This window comes from Sinohyriopsis cumingii, chromosome 9, assembly GCF_028554795.1.
Source record: "Sinohyriopsis cumingii isolate HCF-2022 chromosome 9, ASM2855479v2, whole genome shotgun sequence".
Taxonomy (NCBI): Eukaryota; Metazoa; Mollusca; class Bivalvia; order Unionida; family Unionidae; genus Sinohyriopsis; species Sinohyriopsis cumingii.
In genome coordinates, this window is record NC_142969.1 from 116,301,956 (window position 1) to 116,321,353 (window position 19,398).

The 19,398-nt window shown below is 35.1% G+C and overlaps 1 protein-coding gene across 6 annotated transcripts in view; it reads left to right on the top strand.

The window, feature by feature from the left end:
* Positions 1-718: 718 nt before the first annotated feature.
* The window catches only part of LOC149792522 (liprin-beta-1-like), a 195,395-nt gene continuing 176,715 nt past the window's right edge, over positions 719-19,398 (top strand). For 5 of the 6 annotated variants that reach the window (XR_016423582.1, XM_089971141.1, XM_089971143.1 and 2 more), the window contains exons 1-2: positions 719-797; positions 5,369-5,563. Coding sequence is in view for 4 of the 6 variants with exons in the window: in XM_089971141.1 (XP_089827267.1) it covers positions 5,441-5,563 (123 nt within the window). In the remaining 2 variants the exon portion in view is untranslated. Of the gene's footprint in view, positions 798-5,368; positions 5,564-8,032; positions 8,119-19,398 lie in introns of those variants that run through there. The other variant, XM_089971147.1, reaches the window with a different exon arrangement.

A 19,398-nucleotide genomic window follows, 5' to 3' on the forward strand; every position in this document is an offset into this window, starting at 1 on the left:
GTCTGGATTTATTTAGGACCGTAATGGATATTTTTTGTAGATTGGATCTCGCATTATTAATATATTATGCTATTCAGTAAAAATACATGTACTAATATTACATTCTATGCATGACTTGATATCGCAAATGGCAAGATATCGATGTCATCTCAAATATGAGATACTTATTCTTTGTAAATATTTTATACTTGAACTTATCTTTTTCTTTTATATCTCTGTGATATTTTGGTGTATGTATTTTCTGATTTTGCAGTGAAATACAGAATAAAATGTTTTCACCAAGTCTTCCTGTAACCCAGATTCCTCTTCAGACTATCCATACGCGTAGGTCCTAAGAAGGACGTTATAATGATAATGCCTATCAAATACAGACAAAATGTTGGGTAGCAATAGTGTGTGTGCTGTAATGGAGTTTTATACTATGACTTAAAACTTAAAATCCATTAAAAATATAAGGCTTGTTGAAAGATGACAAATCCTATAAACTTATGCATGAGAAAAGACGATGAAGATAGTGTGGTCTTCTTGTTCTGGAAATATTGTGTAGGTGGGATATACAAACCCCATGCGTGTAATAAATGAATCCTTAACAAGTCGCATGAGAAAATCGCATTCCTATCTAAATCAATCTTTGTTGACAGGTGAGTCAGAAAGTCCAGGTTAACCAGTATATTGAAAGCATGTAAATGATAACGTATTATTCACCTTCCACATCATACTTTAATGGGACATAAGAGACCGGATTAATCAGTTGTTTAGGAACAGGTGTTCTCCGTGTTAATCTCTTGTAACTAAAGGTAAGCTCTGAGATACATTTCACAATGTAATGTTACGTATACTCACTACAGATGAATCAATAATTGATTTGATTAATTCATGTACAAGAATTAAAAGAATAATGAGATAATGAGAATATAACACTACAATAAATGCAGCGAGTAGCTTAGGGCTTTCTGGCGACACTATTTTTCTACAGGGGAATTTTGTATGATTTGTGATTTGGAATTTTAACGTAGCGTTACAATTTTTTCAGTCATATCGCTACGATGTCTGCAGTGTGACAGTTTATAGTGTCTAGCACTGGGGCATCATGCCGCAGACATGTAACATGATGTCCCATCCAGTCACATTATTCTGACACCAGGCCGACCAGTCCTAGCACTAACCTCTTAATGCTGAGTTCCAAACGAGGCAGCTGCTAGTACCATTTGTGTAAGTCTTTGGTATGACTCGGCCGGGGTTCGAACCCGCGACCTCACGGATCCGAGGCGGACGCTCTAACCACTAGGCCAATTTTGTAAGGACCTACATGAGAATTGTTTTATAGTTACAGTAATTTATTCTCATAGTTTACGGAAAAATATATCAGACTCGTATATATCACTGTATGGACCCTTTCTCTGAAATGTGACCAATACTTTTGTCAATTATTCTTATGCTGAGGTCAAGACTGGGTCGCCATGTCTGAGATGATGTGCTTGATCAACTGTAGATAATGGTCATTGTATGGACATGCAGTCTATATCTTCCCGGCAACTGGGTCGCCATGTCTGAGATGATGTGCTTGATAAACTGTTAGTACTGTAGATAATGGTCATTGTATGGACATCCAGTCTATATCTTCCCGGCAACTGGGTCGCCATGTCTGAGATGATGTGCTTGATCAACGGTTAGTACTGTAGACAATGGTCATTGTATGGACATACAGTCTATATCTTCCCGGCAACTGGGTCGCCATGTCTGAGATGATGTGCTTGATCAACGGTTAGTACTGTAGATAATGGTCATTGTATGGACATGCAGTCTATATCTTCCCGGCAATTGTCAGTTTGCAATGACTGTCTATCTATAAATAAGAATTAAAATGCGTATAAATCACAACGTGTAACATCGCTTCAATGGATCATGAGTACTGATCGTCCCTAGGAATAATAACGTGGGTTTTTGTTGTGGTTGTTGTTGTTTTGTGTTTTTTGTTTGTTTGGGCTCATTGTAGAGAAAGTCTTCATTGCTGCATTGCAGCAAGAGTTCATTATGTTTGGTAGCGTTCTCAGATTTGTCATAACTTCTGTGATCATACTGAAGATTTGTCTTAATTGTTTTCATAGAAAATTACAATTCACTCCAGATACATTTTGGATTTATGCAAAATATATGAGGATAACTTTTGAGTAAGTGCAGTCGGAACTCGTTTATCCTACACAAAATGTAGCCGATAAAAATATTTGGAAAAAAATATGAATATGGGATAACCAGATACAATTTATGAATAACTTTTAATAAATGATTCCTTTTGGGGATAAATACGTCTTGACTGAGCTTTGTTAACATTAGACCAATTGTTCGCGTGTCTGTATACGATTGTTCTTGTATATTTGTATCTTCTGAAGTTTAATAATTGACTTTTAGTGCAAAATCAGGAATAATACAATGACATTGAAGGATAATTACTTGGAATTGTATTAAAAGAATAGGTTCTATGTACCACTCACAAGACACAATTTATGTCTTTAAATATTTTCCAAAATAGGAACAAGTATGTGAAATGACCGGCATTGATTGAAACCTTTTTCTGGATGATGGATACAAATCGTTGCAACTTGACAGATGAAAATACCTATCCCATTATATGACTGACAACTGGTGTAATTTGTTTTATTTAGCAAGCCAATCTACATGCTCCTATTTATATTGTTTTATCTTCATAATCCATCAGTTCTCATTGGTGGTAAATTACCCCAAATTTATCTCCTGTAACCCCACAGGTTTGAGAATTCTTCCTATGTGTCCGCAGCACAGGGGATTATACAATTATTGTGTACTCTGTATTGGAAAATTAGTGCGAACTCCGATGATAAAAGTTGAGCATAAACGAACCAAGAGTATTTTACCATTTTGTGCAAATTTAAGTTCATCATAACAGGCCAGTTTATTAATTCACTTGTATTCGAGCGGGATATCAATTGGCATTTTAAAAAATTATGTTGCAATTCTTTATAACAGTCGTTCCCAACCTGTGGGCCGCGTATCCTCGGAAGGTCGGGGGTGGGTGTGTTTCGGGGGGGTGTATTTTCTCAATTAACGGAGCTAAAAATACAGCTTTTAGCGTGTGTGGTGTCCTCGAAAGTTTTCGAAGTTAAGAAGGGTCATCATTCTCGAAAAGGTTGTGAAATACTGATTTATAGGGTCAAAGTCAGAGATGGCACTGTCATGCAGTTATTGCTAATTGCTTTGGAGACGTTCGTCTAGATCTCAAATATTTAAGTAAATTCTGTCTTTGTGAATTTAATGACAGCGTTATGACTGTTCCCCGTTTGTAGGAGTCTTTTTCTTTCTATATACATGAGTTCTTCCGGTACAATAAATTCTTTAGGTCGATTCCACAACTTACTTTACATGACTTGGACATAGCTTAATGTTGTAATATCTTGGGTCCATTCGACACATTTTATATTGCCCTATACGTTGATTACTCCATTAATTTGCAAGTTGCAAATCGTCTAAATTATGGTCATTATTCAGTCAGATTAAAACTGTGATCTCTAACATAATTTCATTGGTGAAACAAAAGGACAGCGGGACATTACCTCGTATCGATGCCTGACAGATCTGCTTATTGATGAGTTGATCAAACACGGTTCTTGTCAGATGTGCATATTAATATGTAGATTGTATTGTCGTCAGACACGGACATCGTGTTGCAATATATATATATATATATACATATATATATATATATATATATATATATATATATATATATATATATATATATATATATATATATATATATATATATATATATATATATATATATATTGCATCTGTAGACTATCTACCTAAGATATCATCAGCTTTACATATCGAAAAGACCCCATACCAGATGTCAATAAATGTTAATACATTTCTACTATTCTCTATGCAATAAATGTTAAATAATTAAATCAATAGATTTTTTTTTAATACTTAATATTAACAATAATTATTGGCAACCTCTCACCGGATTGAGTAATGCTGATACAAAGATCAGAATCTGAAAATTGTTTTAAGAACTTATTAACCCCAAAATTAAAATAACAATAACAACAACAGTAACAACACCAACAAAAAACTCGGACTAATTCTTACTAAGTCTAAAGAAGAAAAATAAAAACAATATTAATAAGTGAGAAGTCATTTGCTATCCATTTGATTTTGTTACTTGAAATGAACAATCAATGAGTAACAAAATGTTACTTTTTCGTATCAAACAAAACATTGTTACCAAAAATGAAAATAAGGAAAACGGATCCATCTATTCTTCTCATTGTTGCATCCCTTGCTTTTAGCTTTTACTGTTTCAGACTTAAGATCTGGACTTTGTGTGCAACAGTTGTGCAATATTGGCTACATCAATTATACAAGGTTTCAACACTATAACCCTCAATGAATGTGTGGGTTGAGGTGGGGGGGGGGGGTAGGGGTGTGATACTTTAATTTTGTATCGATCCAGGATAGTTGCTTTCATTTACCTCAATATAATTTAATTTTTCAATTAACAAATATATATAATTAGTTCTTTCTTTTACTCAAAAGAACGTTTTCAACAATGAAACGATTTTCAAGCTTTTCCGAGGCCAGAATTTTTCTCTCCCCCAACCCCCACCTCCAAATTACAAGTTTTCCCAGCTCCGAAAATTATATGGTCAGTCCATTACTACTAGTTCTCTCACGTTGTTTCGGAGTGTACTGAAAGGTATTTACAGTTCCTTTGAAGACAATAATGTGCTTATTTTGTCAAATCATACATTTTATGAACATCTTCAAAAATTAGTCTTTTGTTCATACAGTCTTAATTACTCTGTACGATCTGTAAGGCCCGGTGTCAATAGCCTGAGCGGCATAAGTAACTAATAAAATATACATAATTCAGCGACTTGAACTCTTGAGCCCAGAGAACAGTCAGCACCAGGTGACAACACTACAACAACCAAATACATTTATATCTGGGTCATCAGGAGACATGAATTTTCTCCTGCAAATTGTTACAATATGACACTGATAAACAATGGGGTGGGGTGGGGGTTGGGTGGGGTGGGGTGGCTTGTTGGTGGGGCGCGCAAAGGGCCTTGAGAATTTACATCGTGCAAATTAGACACTTTAAGTTAGAAAAGAAATTTCAGTCATGAATTTTTTCTTCATATTAACAGTGATGCTACTGGAGCTTCATAAACGTAAAATTAAAAACATGAAGTTGCAGTACGAATTAACTGTATGATTCAAATATGTTTCTTTTTATAAGTTTACTAACACTAAATAAGATTAACTTATGATTAACAGTAACTGACATTCAATGAGCTAATAATGACAATTTTCTTAATCCTTGCAGACCAATGGGTTTTTTGTTCAGGAGAGTTCAGAGGATCGGCTCCAGCGGTTGGAGTCGGACAGACAAAGTTTGATGCTGCAGGTCAGTATTTTGACGGAGCAAGTGGAAGCCCAGGGAGAAAAGATACGAGAACTGGAGTATAATATTGAGGAAAAAAGGTCTCGGATCATGAATACGGAAGCTCTGCTGCAAAAAGTATGTTTTGTTTTCATGATTAATTATATTTATATTTTAAAACTTTTCATGATAAAATAGTGGACTTAATAAATGTTATTGTTCTTTTTCAGTAGTAGTAATATGAGTAACAGCATATATATATATATATATATATATATCTATATATATATATATATATATATATATATATATATATATATATATATATATATATATATATATATATAATTGTCCCTGCAAAAAATGGTAAAATAGTTACATTGTCAAGTAACTTTGGCACCCATTTGTGTATTATTATTCATATTATACCACAACACCATCTATCCTGGTTTGATTCCCGGTTCCGATTAACTAATTAAAGACTAATTGCTACTGTTTAAACCAGTATGTCTTTGTAAATGTGACTGCAAGTGGAAAAGTTGTTTTGATAGCACCAATAGGCAGTGTCCTGTAAGAAAAGCAATCAAGTCCCTGACATGTTTAAATAGTGCTCAGACCAATACATGTCAATATATGTATTAACTAAACTTCTTATGGAAGATAAATTACCCAACTAGCACAAATATCGCTCAGTAACTAAAAAGTGTTATTGAAAAAGTATGAAGCAGTTGTATTTGTGTTAAAAAAAGTAATATGTGTGTGTGTATGCATTGTCAAGTCTGTTCATTAATGTTTGCAGTACTTTCCTTCATAGTAATCGTGAGTCGAGGAGGTCTAATTAACAGTATTTTCCTTCATAGTAATCGTGAGTCGAGGTGGTATAATTAACAGTACTTTCCTTCATAGTAATCATGAGTCGAGGTGGTATAATTAACAGTATTTTCCTTCATAGTAATCGTGAGTCGAGGTGGTATAATTAACAGTATTTTCCTTCATAGTAATCGTGAGTCGAGGTGGTATAATTAACAGTATTTTCCTTCATAGTAATCGTGAGTCGAGGTGGTATAATTAACAGTATTTTCCTTCACAGTAATCGTGAGTAGAGGTGGTCTAATTAACAGTACTTTCCTTCATAGTAATCATGAGTCGACGAGGTCTAATTAACGATACTTTTCTTCACAGTAATCGTGAGTCGAAGAAGTCTAATTAACAGTACTTTCCTTCGTAGTAATCGTGAGTCGAAGAAGTCTAATTAACAGCACTTTCCTTCATAGTAATCGTGAGTCGAGGTGGTATAATTAACAGTATTTTCCTTCACAGTAATCGTGAATCGAGGTGGTTTAATTAACAGTACTTTCCTTCATAGTAATCATGAGTCGACGAGGTCTAATTAACGATACTTTTCTTCACAGTAATCGTGAGTCGAAGAAGTCTAATTAACAGTACTTTCCTTCGTAGTAATCGTGAGCCGAGAGGTCTAATTAGCAGTACTTTCCTTCATAGTAATCGTGAGTCGAAGAAGTCTAATTAACAGTACTTTTCTTCGTAGCAATCGTGAGTCGAGGAGGTCTAATTAACAGTACTTTCCTTCATAGTAATCGTGAGTCGAGGAGGTCTAATTAACAGTATTTTCCACATGCTTTATATTATGCAAAAACAATTTTAATTAATGTTAATAGCTGGCATTTCGAAAAGAGATTATTTATTTAATTTCTTTGTTGTGGATACTATAATGTTTATTTTCCATATCGTTATTTCTTCTTGCTGATTTTCATCCTTTTTTTTTTTCTTTTCTTGTTTGTGTCATTGTCAGAGGTATTTGACAGAACATCTGAATGCCTCTATTTCGACAAAGAAGCTTTGACAGTTAAAATAAACCAATGATATTACATAGCACATTTCAGGACTATGGGTAGTTCATGAGGCTAAATGTCCGTAAAAGGTGTTTGTTTTGCATACCTGAAGACACAGTGTATCTGTTTACATTCTGAAGTAGACTCGTTGAGTTTATTTATATTATTTTACCTGTGTGGACCTACGGTTTAGGACAAATAATAATAATAATAATAATAATACTAGTTATTTTCAGCAAGTAGCATGAGATGTTATCAGCTATTTGTTGCCACAAAATAACAGTTCTAATAAGCTAAGACTTGGCAAGTTACCCATGGGAGCCCCCGGCCTCGTCTAATTTTTGTTGGCCTACATCCGTAAACTTAATGGCTGTAAACTACGTTTGCCTCTCCCCCACTCCCACCCCCAACTAAAACTAATTCTGCGCCCCCACCCCGTACCTTGCTCAAGGGTACTCCAGACACCCAGACACCCCATCGACCCCGACTCACGGACTCATTTTATTTGTTTTATGTACAGCAACAATAATGACAGTAACAATGTTCAACAGCAGCAACAACAACAACAATAACAAACACTTCTTCTAAATTATTATTATTATTGTTGCTGATTATGATATCATAAGTAACAACAAATCGACAATGACAACAATAATGAAATAAATCCAACGTGCTGTTTGGATTCTGCAGAATTTAAACCACTCAGCATATCCCTTTAGAGTTGTTTCCCTTAGGAAGACGACCTTGACATTGAGCCAGTGCTCTAAATGTGTAAAGTGTTTAATGTCTCAAGTTTTCTTCGCTATTTTCTTATGAAAAACGCTATTTAACGAGCTGTAGGTAAGTTCTTACAGTTTTGAAGATATTTACAAGTATGGATCAGGTGATTAGAATGCAGGACTTACAGAAGTCATAACAAATGATCACTTTTTTAAAGACCCATGTCAAACAAAAAGTTGAAATAAACTTTCGCTAGTTTCAGATGTATGGGCATTGTGAGCGGTAACTGGTAGCATTCTTGGCAAATACGTTATAATAAGAACTGTTTGTAATATGAGATGATGCTATTTATTAATACTTTTGTAGATGTAATGACTTGGCCTACTGGTCTTTGTTGTTCGGGAGGGAGCACTGCTATTAGTACCCTTCGTGGTGCATGAGCCCATGTTTATCAACGGAGCAGTCGGGTGTGATTAACACTAGGCGCTTTTTCAGCCTACTTTAAAAAAAAATATTGAGAAGGTACCTCAAATGCACTGAAAGAAATGAAATATTCCTCTTATTCAATACCAAAATTGCTGTATAGCATTGTTGGGATAAGTGTAAAATATAATTTACCTTCTTTATCTTCTTTATTGTTCACCATATTAATTCAGCTGATAACTACTTCCATTTTCAGTTTTCAGATTCTATTTTTTTTTTGTTGTATCCCATATAAGGACATTGCTACCTTTTTTGGAAACATAAACAGTTACAGATCATAGTAAATATATTATGCCTTGATAATGTATTGTAGAATATCCAAATATGTCATACTCATAGCAAGCCATATTTGAAAAACAAATTTCAGTGAGAATCTTGTGTTATCTGTCGTGATGGACAATGTATGGTTAGTATAAACATTCCAGTATAATTTACACGATATATAGGAGGGATGGTCCTGGCCTTTAAAAAGTTGTTGCAAAAAAAATTGCCAACCTCAGTATTTTGTCACTAGTTTTCAAAAAATGTTGCCAGAACAAGTAGTGAATATTTTTCCAAGTATATTAATGTAATAGGCAACGAAAATTGAAAAAGATGGGATAGTTATTACTTTATTGACAACAAGCAATACAGCCATAATTTTACAAAATCATTACATGACTATTACACTACTTCCTTGCATCCCGCATCACAGTTAGTGCAAAGGTATGTCTGTTGTCACCTCAAATAAATGCATTATCAAACGTAAAATATCTACTTTCCTGACATCAAGAGTGTCACTATCTCTCTCTCTCTCTCACATTTTTAATAGAAACATCAGGTATTAAGCAAATCGATATTATGTGTATTATTTTCCAAACAACAGTTTTGTAACAAACTTTAGTTAACAACATTTTAATACTAAAACCATATTATCATACTTTGTAACGTAAGATAAGTGACGTATAATGTGACCGTCGATTTAATGCATTCAGGAATTGAATGCCCCCACCCCCTTTTATGGCTAGCATCACAAAGTACATCTCATCAACCAGAAGTTCAGAAATTTATTTTTGCCACGCTTTACATGCTTTGCTAGTAGTGAATTGATTCATAAATCCCAAGAATGATCACTGAATGCTGTAGATGTTTTTCTTGACAAGCAAACTAGATCTCCATTCCCAACAATGAAACTTACACGAGTCAACACCTGGCATTAATGTAACATTTATAAGCATTAATTACCATCATTAAATTAAAAGAAGGAATGAAGAAACATATCAAAGAGCATATGTACCCCCCAAAACAAATTCGGAATAAATGTGTTATTTAGTAAGCAGTGTTTTATGTATATACAAGTTAAAAATAAGGAAATAAGGTGGGATATAAAATGCGGGAAATAGTTATCACCTGTATGGGAGCTTGAGACCACATTTAAACTGTTAACATAAATTCACACCCATTTTAGGCATTGTTAGTTATAACCAAAAAGGGCATTGTTTATTTATCGATCAATTGGTAGTGCTTTCACTCACTGTAGAACAGGTGGTTTCTTTAAGGTATGTCAAAGAGGCTTGAGTCTAACCTTTAGCTATTGTGCAGCTTGGGCACAGCTGACCAGAATATGAAATGGGGGCACATGGTGGGGGGGGGGGGATTATGCACTCCACATGCAGAAAAAACCGCGAGGGTTTTACGTGTATTGGACCCGAAAAATCTGTGAATATTTTAGTAAAAATGATGCTTAAATATGTTGCAAAACACCTCCCAATGGTAGGTCCCAGTCAGCTTGTTTTCGGATTCAATCTCCCAACTTGGTTTTTGAAAAGATATATTTTTGCATGACACGCTAGAATAACTGTACAGTATTAACTAAATTTATTCAACGACTATTTGAATTCTTTGGAAATCTTTCTGTACATTTGAAACGTCAACACAGAAGTGGCATTTTTTGTTGGAACGTATTCAGATTTCTTGGAACTATTGGAATTGAAAGGCTTTTTAGGAAACAGGAATTCATTTACCATGTTGTAAGTTAATTTAATTCTTTCACTCCTGTATTTGAAGAAATGAATTATTTTCAATTATGCAAAACTTGTTTGTTTTGCTGTTTCTTGTTGCATTAAGTCACTGGAGTTGTAACACGGGATTGAAGGCAAAAGTAAAAGATCATTGAGCAAAATTACCCCACCTGGATTCATGTTTGGTGACACACCCCTTCTTCAAAATATCACAGCCAGTTATAAATGAATTGACGACTTGTGCCTTGAAACATATATCACAGAACATCTGCTTTATCTTGTGTCATATCTCAGCCACAGACGCCCAAGTTTCCAGCTGTTGAACAATTTTTGGGAACTTTTGACTCGTTCATCATGATTTAGTGTTGCATTTGAAGCATTACTAGCACCACTACATCTAGATGATGTTGGACTGTCAGGTATAACTACAGGTTCAGGGACTGTGATGTCTGATGTTCGTACTAAATCCAAATGCTGTTAATTTTGTTAACCTACTCTTAGGATGAGACGATGAACACGCAACGATAAACTTTCATTTACCTATGATAAAATTGCACTTTTGACAGTATATAATTCTGAATGTGAAGTTTTCCACAGCAATTGATACTTCAAAAATAATCAGTTTTCTCTGAAGTTTCAGCAAAACTATTTTATTGGTACATTTTAAAAATGAACCAGAATGATTAGCCATCATTCAGTTAATTGTAGCTGTTTCTGTTTGCGTCTTTAGAGGTCGGTCGATTGTAGGTATAGTCCTGTAGCATGACTGAGTGTATCACAGCATACAGATGTCAGCATAAGCAGATTATGATGTAACAATGCACTGTAAAGATGGGTTTGTCAGGACGAACAAAGGATTTGTTTATGTAACATATTGCATTGTGTAACCATGTTTGTGGCTTCCTTTCATGGTCCCTTTGAATGTCTCCACTTCAGATCCATGACTGTATGTACAGATTAAACAACCAAAAGGGTTGTCGCCCAAAAAATCGGCAGATGGTATATTTTGCTGCCAACTTGGGAAAAAAATTGCAATTTGCTATATTTGGCGAAGCCCAGGACAATCCTTGTATAGGTTTAATAACTTTGTCAGTAGTGTTGCAACTTGACTGTTACAATTTTCAATAGGCCTGTCTGTATGCCTGTGTTCAAGGGAAGTAAGCAACAACTGCACACAAATACATGATATTAAAACTCATTTATGTCAAATGATATACATATTTATAATTCACATTGTTAACACTTCATTCAGTAAACAAGTAAGACATCAATCCACCACTAAATTCAAGCTAAAATAATATGGAAACATGTCAGGAGCCCTATGTTTATAAAAGTTTATTTAAAATTCTAGTCTTCACGTGGACAGGGAATATAATGTGTCTACACCAGAGAGTCTCATGATGATTGTCTACACAGAGCAGAGATCTTGGAAACACTTAATCATTCATATTTTTCATACCACAGAGTAGTTTACACATCGTACAGCAGTATGAAGCTCCGGTGTTTACTAAACCAAATGCCATTTTCTTATACAAACCATCATGTCTTGCTAGGATTTTAAAACTAGGATCTCAGGACTCCTGTTTTGTTAAAGAGTCCCGCAAGCAAATGTTGCATTCCCCATCAGCATATTGGGTGTACCTGAAGTGGCTAAATGTCTAGATGAGAAGAACCAGTGGTTGTCATTTAGTTTCATTTTCCCAATTCTTTACACCACTGACATTTAGCTCTTTTTGTCCATCAGAATGAGACTGAGTTTTGTCAATCCAAGGAAATGTCTTATTTCAAACGCTAAGCCAGGCTACTGTTCCATCTAAACTATCAGTTCTAGCAACTTCAGCAAGCACTCTTCTGAATCTCATTTCAATCTTCATCAGTTTGTCGTTTAACCCAGAAATACTTATCCAGATTTTGCAAACGACATTTTTTCTAAGTCTTGAAGTGTCAGGATTTCGAGGTCACACACACTATTTATTCTGCTAAACTAGGAAACGAACGCAATAATGAAAGATATAGTTTTTAATTTTGTTTACTTTTTATGATGACCACATGTACATCTCTGGGTATTTCTGCCTCTGAATTCAGTCATAGTAAATATCAGCACATTTTCCCACCACTCAGCAGCTAGTCAAAGTCTCTGACCGTGCTGTCCAAATAATGCACCATGTTATTTTGATGTACATGTACTGGAAAAATGACGTGTACATCTGGGGTCCTTTCAGCCACTGAATTCTTTCATTATAAATATCAGCACAGCTAATATGATAGTTGATCAACACACAGCAGGTGGTTGAAGCAGGACTGGCAAGCCTTTGAATTTGCTGCCCAGCTATTGCATGCATATGGATGGAGGACCCCCTGCGTAAGTGATTTTCCAATACATGTGATTAAGTGTTTCTGAGACCTCTGTGTGATAGAAGCTGTGAGGTGCCTACATGAAAGTTTGATTGATATCTGCCAATAACCTTTGCTTAGGTTGATCTTTGTGAAGTACATGTTCTTTCTTAGCCTTACAAATGCATCCTCTGGGTTGTACATTGGTTCAGAGTCAAAAATGGTAATTTTGTTTAATTTCCTAACATCGGTAGAAAACCTATTACTACCATCAGATTTCTTTACAATTACCACAGGAGATGCATAAGGAGTCGGGTTCCTTAATGATACCCATATTTAGCGTGTTTTTCACTTGTTTGTTGATACTTTCCTATATTGACTGTGGTAATGGGTATAGTTTAGATCAAGGTTCTCAAACTCAGACTACCCCAAGGGTCACATGATGGCATTTTCGATGGTCTAAGGGCTGCACCACCTTTATCTCTCATGACCCCTTGTGGTGCCAATCATTCTGCAGTCCACAGGATATGGTTTGGTGGGCAGTGTGTTTGAGACCCCTGCTTTAATTCATACCGGTTGACTTGATATAAGTTTAATATCATGTTCCACAATGTTTGTAGTGTTGGTAATGTCTGTCAACACATCATCAAAATCGTGAAGTACCGGTAGTATCTTTACTTGATTCTGCTTTTCACGGTTTAACTGCAAATTGATTTTGACATCCATGACTGATTCTTTTGCCTTCAAGTTTTTCAAATCTATTATTTTCTTGCGACTAATTTCATTGTTTGTAACCTGACAGTCATCATCTATCATTGTAACAGCTACTTGGACCATAATTCCTTTATCTGGTTTGAAATGGTACTCTGGTTCTCTTTTGATATATTTCTTAAGCATATTGGCATGAAAGGTCTTCAGTTTACGCTTAATTTCTGTTCTGTAGTCTACAAATCCTACTGTATCAACTATTTCACATTTGATTTCCCCAACTCTACCTGTGCTATGTATATAGTGTGTGTGTTCTTATTTGAACTGTTTCTCAGAATGCATGTTTCCATTTAACACTGGTTTAAAACAATACCTTTTTTTAAATTAGGAAGTCTCTTTGTTGTACTTACATTTTAAACACATTCTGTATGTGTTTTTGTGCGTATCATGTAAAAAAAAAACTACCAACCTATCAAAAGTTTAAAACCAGTGCAATAGGACATTAAAACCAATGCAATAGGACACTCACATTTTTTGTTGTTGTTGGCCTAATTATACCAAGAGAAAGGGATGTGTTTGTTTAAAGCAAGAAACTGTAACAAAACTCAGCATAGTGATGGAGAAAGGTCCAGAACTTTAGGATTTGGTCCGCAGCCTTCTGAAATATTTAGATCTGTTTAAGAAATAAGTGAATGTGGTATGCTGTGCTTTGTTGCTTTAAGATGAAATGAAAAAGTCAGTAGAATATGGTCATATTTTTCTTCTTCCAATGTCTGGGCAAATATGTTGATTTTAAATTGAATTAAGTTAATTGAATAAATTAATATAGAAAAGAAAATGTATATAATCCTTGATTCCTTCTGGCTGCACACAAAATTAAAGAACTGCAAGGTAAAGCTGTTAAGACTTGTTAGAGTTGTAACATCGCAAACAATCACAATTGTCAGTTTTTATTTCTTTGTTTTTTCATTTGTTTACTGTAATACTAAATATTTCACCATGAATGAGGATTATCGGTCTGATGGCACAAATTGATAACCCTGCAGAAAAGAAACATTTATTCATTGGGACTTCTATTTATGGGGCATAGACTGAAAGAAAGGAGTCCTGGACTGCAACTTTCAAAATCTCTTAGAGAACCCTGCGTTTCCTTCTTAGTAGGTAGATTTAAAAGAATGTCCATATTGGTATCTTTCACTTTGACTAGCTCTACACCAGCAGTTGGGATATTGTTTGCAGTTACTGCAAAACTATTCAAGGTCACTGAATTCAAGCTATGGGTAGTTACGAATCCAAGGTGGTTGAAAATTTCTCTTGCTCATAGCTTTGTCATATTTCGTATTTTGTTTTCTGCAAAAGAATTTGGCATATATTTCTTTGGAGGAGTAGTTACCTTGGACTCATTGACAGCCTTTTGTTTTATCCACCTCATTCAGGTGTTATTTCTCTTAACGTTCCTACTGCTCCGGTGGCCTAGTGGTTAGAGCGTCCGCCTTGGATGCAGGAGGTCGTGGGTTTGACCCCCAGCTGAGTCATACCAAAGACTTAAAAAAATGGTACTATGGTACTAACAGGCTACAGCTGTCTTGCTTGGCACTCGGCATTAAGAGGTTAGTGTTAGGACTGGTTGGCCTAGTGTCAGGATAATGTGACTATAAACTGTCACACTGCAGACGTCGCAGTGATATGACTGAAAAATTGTTAAAGTTACGTTAAAAATCCAAATCACACACACACACAAACAGTCTTAACGTTCATTATTATAGTCCTTATAAAACTAGTAAAATTAGTGTAATTGTTTTTCTTGAAATGCAGTTGATTCTCCATACAATCAATACTCAAAAGAATCATTACTGAAATTTAATCAGGTCATAAATTCTAATGTCTGTAAAATCCCTTTCAGTAATTTCATTGATTTGACTAATGATTGTAATCAATGGGTGGCTTGAAGTGTTTTGATTGGCTGGCTATTGTGATGCTAACCAAAAACATGCATATGGGACAGGTAGTAATAACCAGGTGTGATATATTACAAAATGAATAAATGGAGATTCATGCATACAGCACACCTGGAGGGAATGACAGACCAGATAAAGGTAGATAAACTGTTTAAAACATGAAGATCAGCACTTGCTCAGTTTGTTTTAAAATAGGATAAAAGCACTTTTCCCAGAACCGTGAATACGAAAATATCTTTTCATGTTTGACTTCAAAGATGAATAGTTTGGGATGTCAGACTCTGGCATTTGATCATCCCTTCAGGATTACTAGTATTGATTACAAGTAATGGCTGAGTGCACTGTGTAAATATTTGCACATATGTCTTAGATAGCCTCAATATAGATTAGTTGTATTATGTAACTAATTCAGTTATTGAAGGAATTGAAGGCATGATACTTTTTGGCAATCAAATGATATTTTAGGTACTATTTTAGGAACTCCAGTTACTGCTTATGCAAACAGGTTGCTTAAAAATATTCATAGACATGTTCAAATTATGTAAAACAATTTATTTTTAAGCATTTAATCCAACAGTGTGAACATTTTGTTCCAGCCCTCAATACAGTCCACATTTAATGATGGTACATTCAATTGATATAAACTATGCTATTGGATCAAGATGTTCAGTGCACATTTGAAATGATAGTACTTGATTATTGTGAAAATATTTGATGGATTAGAAGTGGTTCACAAACTTATTTTTTTTGCGGACCACTTGAACATTGCTGAGGGTCTTGGCGGATTCACTTAATGATCTTTGCTAATGTTGATTGTACCATTTTTCAAAAGTTTTCTGCAACCTTTCTGTGGACCACTTAAATGGAGTTCCTGGACCACCAGTTGCCCACATCCCATAGTTTGAGAACCACTGAATTAGAGCCATAGATAAATTAAGTAGATATATTTCCAGTGAAAATGGGATCGGTCAAACATTAACAGAATTTATAGTCATAAAGCAAGCAATGGTGTCTTAAAAGTTTGCTGTACAATTTGCATGCTAAGGATTGTACCAATTAAGCACTTTCATGTCTGACATTACCAGTATTCTGATATTGAGTCAAAGGACTGAAGTATTCTTAGAATAAGTAAGTGTTGGTGTAATTATTGTTCTCATTGGATCTTATAGCAACTTTAAATTTGATGTACATAATAAGGTATAAAAACAAGGTATTTCCGGTTGGCTTTATGTCCTTGTTTTTCGTTCGAGAAAATGTGTTCACAAATCAAAGAGGGAACTTGCCTGCCTAATGGAGAATTAAATGAAATTTTGCCAATTAGTTTTTTATGCATGGAAGTTTTTTAAAATCTAACTGTAAAGATGAAATGTAGCCCTCCCCTTCCCCAGTAACTTGTGCCCCCCCCCCCCCCCCCCCCCCCGAATACTGTGAAAATTATGTGCATGTCGACACTGTATACCATTGTTTTGTTTCAAGGTGTCAAACACAGTAGGGTTCCTCCTTTCACCAAGTGCAATGTACTATGAAGTTTCATGACCGTGGGTGTTATATTTCATGGTTTATTGTACAGAATGCCCCTGTCCATGGTTTATTGCACAGAATGCCCATGTCCACATGAGGTTATAGCAAAGCTTGACCATATGGCACCCAAAACAATTCGGTTTTTCCTTGGGACAATATACCTGTAAAGTTTCATCCTAGTAAGTGTAACATGCTTTCAGTGTTATTACCCCTAAAGGTAGATCTTGCAAAAATATTCAGTTCATGGAATCTATACAATTTTACCTGGAGTTGTTGTTCTCAGTTTCTTTTCTGAGGTAGTCTGTTTCCTCATTTGATCCCTTCACTGCAAGTTAAAGGAAGATAATTGTCATTAGACAACTATTTACATGCTTCATTAGACGACTATTTACATGCTTCAAAAGAGAATACAAGTTATGACAAAGAACATCTCTAGAAACTGCAGGGTTCTTACAGAAAGTCCGATTGTGGCTGACTTTTCCCAAAACTGACTGGACCAAAACACAGGGGCATTTAAAAAAGTGCATGTTAAATACAGGAGTTTATTGGAATCGTCATCACTATGTAATCACATGGGAAACATCCCTTAAGACAGCTGCCCATTGAAAGTTTTGTTACACGTCATGTAACTGTTATGGCCAGGGCATTTAATGGGCAACCGATATTGTTTGCACAGATTGTTGTTTTAATGGCCCATTAAGATACTTAATATGTCATTATCGCCAAATCTCATTATTACAGTTCTATTATTTTTTAAGTTATGCTCAGATTGTACATCTAGTTCTAGTGCATTTCTGTTAAGCAATTAATATTGGATAAGCTATAAACCAGCGTCTTAAATCATGCGCATTAAATAACCCAGTACACACATACATATCAAACTTAAGTCTAATTCATTTTATAGCATTTTTATCGGTAGTAGAAAACTCCAAATAGAATCATTGTAAAATATTCAACCACCTGGTTACATCATGGATATCAAAATATTATGAAGCTTGCAAATTTAAAGCAGAGTAACCCAAATAACATTTCTGACAAATAGAAATGAAATGGGATTTGCAGTTTTGGGAAAATTCAGATTTTGCTCACAGATTGAAAATTCCAGACAAATAAAGAAATGGCAGTTTGGGAAAAGTTATTTAAACTTGACTCGTTTGAAACCAGTGGGCAGAAGCCAATTAAATTTAGCAAATTAAAGATAATAAATTTGAAGCTGTCTTTTAAACAAATTAAAGATAGAATACAAGACAAGGGAGCATTTCATACTTTGTGGTACCAATCCTTCTATTTTGGGTGATTTCTTGTTAGGAGTTGTTTTTTCTTGAGTGGTCTCATTTGGAGTGGCCATTTTATTTGGTGCTATCTTTGGCATGGCCATCTTCTCTGGGGTAGCAGCACTCTTTGCGGTTAACTTCTTTGGAGTCGAAAAGAGTGGTTTGTCAGTCATTGATGGGACTGTACAAGAAATATCATAAAGAATTTGCTGTGGGTTGCATAAAAGGCAGCATTTAATCAAACAATAACATTCTTAGGTAAACTTTAGTGGGTATGTTAATTTTTGGTTACACAACAAGCCAAGTTGGTAACTTATACCACTTGCTTGATCTATCTTTTGTTTATGTTCTACTGTTGCAGGACAACAGGTAATTTTCCCAGTCATTAGGTATTAAACTCAATAGCGTTTGCAAATATTGTTGGTAAAATAAATGTTCAAGTTATTAATTTCATCTTTAATCCGTATATTCTTTTATTCAGTCATAAAAATGTTAAAATAAGAATGTCAGCGATTGTCATTTGGTAAGCCATTATTATTTTTGTCAAGGTAATAACATTTGTGTTAGTAATAATTAGTTTTCATTATAAAGATTTATGGTTTAAGTCATTACAATCTGTATTTTTCTGAAATTGTCATACCTTCTGGTACCAATCCATCCAGTTTCTTCTCAGTCTTTGGAGTAGCTGTAACCGTCTTGGTTGAATCAACTAGTGTGTCGGTCATAAATGGGACTGCATGAGAAATATTTTAAAGAATGTCCTAAAAAGCAGTTTATATATTGGAATAAGAGTACATGTATCATGGCATGTTCAGAAATTGTTGTTGTAGGGTTTAACACCATTTTTCAGCACACGATAGGCTATACATGGCGGCCAGTATTAATGGTGGAGGAAGAACCTGGGAAAACCCCAGAAAGAACCACCGGCCCACGAGAAGCTACTGGCAAGCTTTCTCACATACCCACATTGGCTGAATCCAAGACTCGAACCCACACAGACAGAGGTAAGATGGCAGTGATCCGTAATGGAGAGCGCTTTAGACCACTCTGCCACTTGGGGCCCCCATTCAGAAATAGCATGGATATACTGTGGTACAAAATGTTTTATGGTACCCAGCTCTC